This window comes from Pyxicephalus adspersus, chromosome 1, assembly GCF_032062135.1.
Source record: "Pyxicephalus adspersus chromosome 1, UCB_Pads_2.0, whole genome shotgun sequence".
Lineage (NCBI taxonomy): Eukaryota > Metazoa > Chordata > Amphibia > Anura > Pyxicephalidae > Pyxicephalus > Pyxicephalus adspersus.
Window position 1 is genome coordinate 33,885,529 of NC_092858.1, and position 4,339 is coordinate 33,889,867.

The 4,339-nt window shown below is 38.4% G+C and overlaps 1 protein-coding gene across 1 annotated transcript; it reads right to left on the minus strand.

Moving 5' to 3' along the window:
• Positions 1-1,340: 1,340 nt before the first annotated feature.
• On the minus strand, positions 1,341-3,064 carry ATP5MC2 (ATP synthase membrane subunit c locus 2; the record flags this gene model as incomplete). The annotated part of the gene is given in 3 exon segments (XM_072406170.1): positions 1,341-1,588; positions 1,697-1,866; positions 2,990-3,064. Coding segments are annotated over 3 exon segments (360 nt in total), but the record flags the coding sequence as incomplete, so codon positions are not given.
• Between the last annotated feature and the right edge of the window lie 1,275 nt (positions 3,065-4,339).

Consider the following 4,339-nt stretch of genomic DNA (forward strand, 5'->3'; position numbering starts at 1 on the left):
ATAAAAAGGTAATGTGCAGACATGGACCGTAATGTGAGATTGAATTTCAGGCTATTAGGTAGACCTTCCACTAAAAGATTACATGAGCTGCCATTGCTGTACCCATTCTAAAAAATTCTCAGTCAAATCTATTAGTTTTAATAATTTCAGTGAAACAAGAATGCTGATTACTGCAAGCTTTGGGACAATTATCTAAAAACCTAAACTGCATAATTATTCTTAGTCCATGATTCAGTATTAAAGGCAGAAGATCAGGACAGAGAAACTCTATGGAGATGCAGCGCTGGAGAATACTACATCAAGAGGAAATACCTTATCAGCAGCTGTCCATGCAAGATGTGAAGTCATTCACACTAAATATCACGTTCCAATTTTTAGGGCAAATGTAACTTAATTGCAGTTTAGAGATTAAAATTGGACTTCAGGCAAAAGTCTTTTGAACCCTTGCGAGTTCCCCTCCTACAAAAGGTGAATTTCACATTTATTCCAGGAGTAAGCCTTACGACTTGCTTCTGCAGCCACTGGCAATCCCTTCCACTATTGTGCTTGTGGACTGGGCCATGGCAATATCCCATAAAGAACAAGGCTAAGAGAGGCTGCGGAGGACTGGTCCAATGCAGCAGAAAAAAGATCCGACTAATGTGGGAGCAAGGGATAAGGCAAGCTTTTTACTGCTCTTGTATTTCTTTTTAAAACCATTCCCACTGCAAACATACAAAATATTTTTGCTCTGGTTTCAATAACATCCTGTGTCTGATTGACATGTATATGTTAGATGGATTGGATTTTTTTCTTTTTTAAACTACAGGACTAAATTGACAGGCCATTTTCAGCACACCTCTAAAATTATTAAAAACATTACACAACCTTACAGTACCATAAAGTATTGACTATAAACTTTTTAGAAATCTCATCTCAAAAAAAGATCAGCATTTAGAATTCCGAACAGAAAGAAAGGGGCAGTCATCACTGATAACTGCAAAAGATTTAAGTGATACAAATTGAATTCAATCACCAATCAGACAATGGGCCCGATTTATAAATGGTCTCCAAGGCTGGAGAGACGATACCTTAATCTGTGAAGCTGGGTTATCCAGCAAACCTTGAATGGATTTGGTCCAGGATTCCAAACATTTGCTAGCTAATGACTTTGAAATCTATTCCAGGTTTTCTGAATCACCCTGCTTCACTGAGGAAAGTGCATTCTCTCCAGCCTTGGAGAGCATATATAAATCGGGCCCAATAGGTGTTACACTGAATGAGGGGAATGCCCATTTGTAGTGCTATTCTTTCATTGGTTTGTAGTTATAGCACCAAGTGTCAATATCAGTAAGCCACACTTCAAATATTTAAAGTTATTTATTATCCAGATATTTCTGGCACCACATGTGGCAAGGGACCAAAACCCCATACACTGCCACAGAGAGAAACAGGACTGGATGAGAAAGATGGTATCACAAGACAAGGAATTATTCACATGGCAAAGAGGATGAGGAAAGCAACCATAAGACAGAACAGTCCCATAGCTTCAGAGAGGGCAAAACCCAGGATGGCATAAGAGAACAGCTGCTGTTTAAGGGATGGGTTCCTGTAGGAAAAAAAAAAAAAAACAGAAGTTAGTTTATATGCTTACTCATTGATAGTGGAGCACAAAAGTATAGACAGTGAATTCTAAACATAACAGGAAAATATTCACCTGGCATATCCGATAATAAGACTGCCGAATACTGTACCAATACCAGCTCCAGAACCAGCCACACCTACGGTGGCAGCTCCAGCACCAATAAACTTAGCAGCAGTATCAATGTCCCGACTCACTACACTGGTCTGAATTCCTCGAGATGGAACCAGTGCCATCTCCTGAGACTGAAAGATAAATACAAATCATTAATACACCACACATACTACCAACACCATATACTTAAAAAAAGATTAAAAACGCAAAAAAAAAAAAAAAACCAAATCTTGTGCACAAACATTTGCTTGATGGAAATTATAGGAAGTGAAGTGCAATGGTTTATCTATCCTAGATTATTGCAGAATGTCGGCCTATCCCTGTAGTGATGTTCCCAAGGATTTAGTGCTTTTTTGCTTTAAAAGCTTAACACTAATCCAAAACAGACTGTTTTCTTTAACTAACATTTTTCCACTGGTTGTGACCACAATCATCGGCTTTCTACAGCAACAATTAATAATGGTAGCTCTCCCAAGAAAGGAAAGGAATATTATCACATTGTATGGAAAAGTTTTGGGGTAAGCAAGCCACATATCTGTTCCAGACATTGCCCAGAATTCAGCACATGAATGTCAACTAAAGGCTGACCATGAAATTATGAATGGACATCTTAATGTATGGGGCACCTTACACACAAAGTACAAAATATGTGCACAAAGTAGGCCAAAAGTGTACATTGCAACAAAAAGAACAGAATGGACACCAACAGCCTAAGGTATTTTCGGGTGGTACAGTACTTATGATTTGTGCAAGAAAAATTGCAACAAAGTAATAAAGGACTGTATGATTGCATACAATCATATGCGGTTTCAGGTTAAAATAGTCAGTGTGACTAAGACTTACTGTCTGGTGAAATGATGTCAGAACAGGAAGTAAGGGTAAGTTTCTAGTGTCTTTGCCACTTTCTAATCTGAAGAAGACAAGTTCCAGTTTTCCCATTCTAAGTATGGATATTATAAACTGCCCCAGGGTGAGCCTGGTACAATTCCAAACTCCGGTACTATGTACTTGGGCATTTTGGATGTTCCCAACCCGTATGTGAGAAAATAATTTATCTAATATAGGCTCCGATATAAATGGTATAGAGCTGGCAGATACATCTATATATCTACCAAAGTAACCCTTGTGGGTTGAATGAGCCAATAAAGCCATTCAGGGGCATTGGGTACCATGTGCCATGTTTTCTGAGTGTATAGGCTTATAAGTACTCTACACAAATTCTCTTTAAAAGTATTATATGCATGGAGAGTTTACCTGCTCTGTCTTGAGTACAGGGCGACTCAGAAAAGTAGTGGAAAGTGGTCGACAAAGACAAACACCATTCCTCACCTGAAAAGAGAGAGAAGAAAAAAAAGTGACATTAGGTTAATGTGGACCTATTAGTCTACATGTCAAAATGTAAAGCATTAGTTTAATTGAAACTGAATCCTGTACATTTAAAATCATATTAGTGAAAGGGTCTCGAGAGATGACCCTTTAGGGTATACTCCCTTTTACAGTTCTTTCCGGTTTCTAATGCTGCAGCCACTAAAAAATCCCAGGCACACATTACATCCCATCCCTGATGCAGTGCTTGGGCCCAGTGGCTCATTGTTTCTCCAAACACAGTCATATTATTTGAGTTAAAAGTCAGTGCTCCCTGTAAGCTTCAGTACCAGCCCATACAGAGATTTTATTCTAAATTACATGAACAAGTAAACCCATTAAAGTTACATTTACAGGCTTATCTCAACTCTTACTCCTGCAAAAATTGTCTTTTTGGGTAAAAAAATAATGCAATGTAAAATTTTGAACCTTGTTCTTTTGGAGTCCAGTCAGGTTTTCATGGCTGTGACTATTTTTCAAGGCAAAAAAAAAAAAAGAGCAGTTTTTGAGCTGATGAAGGAACGCCCAGCACCCCTAACCATCATGGTGCCGTGTTTACCTAACAGTTACCGACACATTATTTATCCTTACAAATCTATTATTCACAGCTATTACACTATCACTGCTTGCCATGGCATGTTCTGGCTGAATTGCAAACTTAAAGAGAAGTGACAAATACATTTTATGAATAAAATATTTCTATTTGTCAAGCAAATATACTGGTCACTAGTGCTTGTAAAGCCCACTACGTTCTCAATGATGGATTTCCCCTAAGCGGGGACTAAAATATCTCAACCTATGTGTGCAGAGAAGATATGTTAATAGACAGGTTGTTTACATGCAGTCTACAAGATGTCTAAATGTTACATTTTGCATGCAGTCACCTGTGTACACACATCATTTATTCTCACTTAAGAACAAAGGACGCACTTGCCCCATGATCATCCTGGCAGATCAATGGACAACCGATATCTATGTCAATGGAGGAGAGAACAGTAGGGTGTCCCTGGCTGCCCCCCTCTTACCATAGAACAGAATGGTTGCTGTGTGTACAGCATTTGGTTGTTCATATGTCACTGAGAATGACTAAGGAAGATAGTTTCCAGAGACAATTATCCTACGTGTGATACACCACTAAACACCAAACAAGCTAGGATAATGTAATCTGTAAAAAACACATTTCTATATTTTATGAAACATTCTCCAAAGCTACACTTTAGTCTGCTATGGAAATCGGTT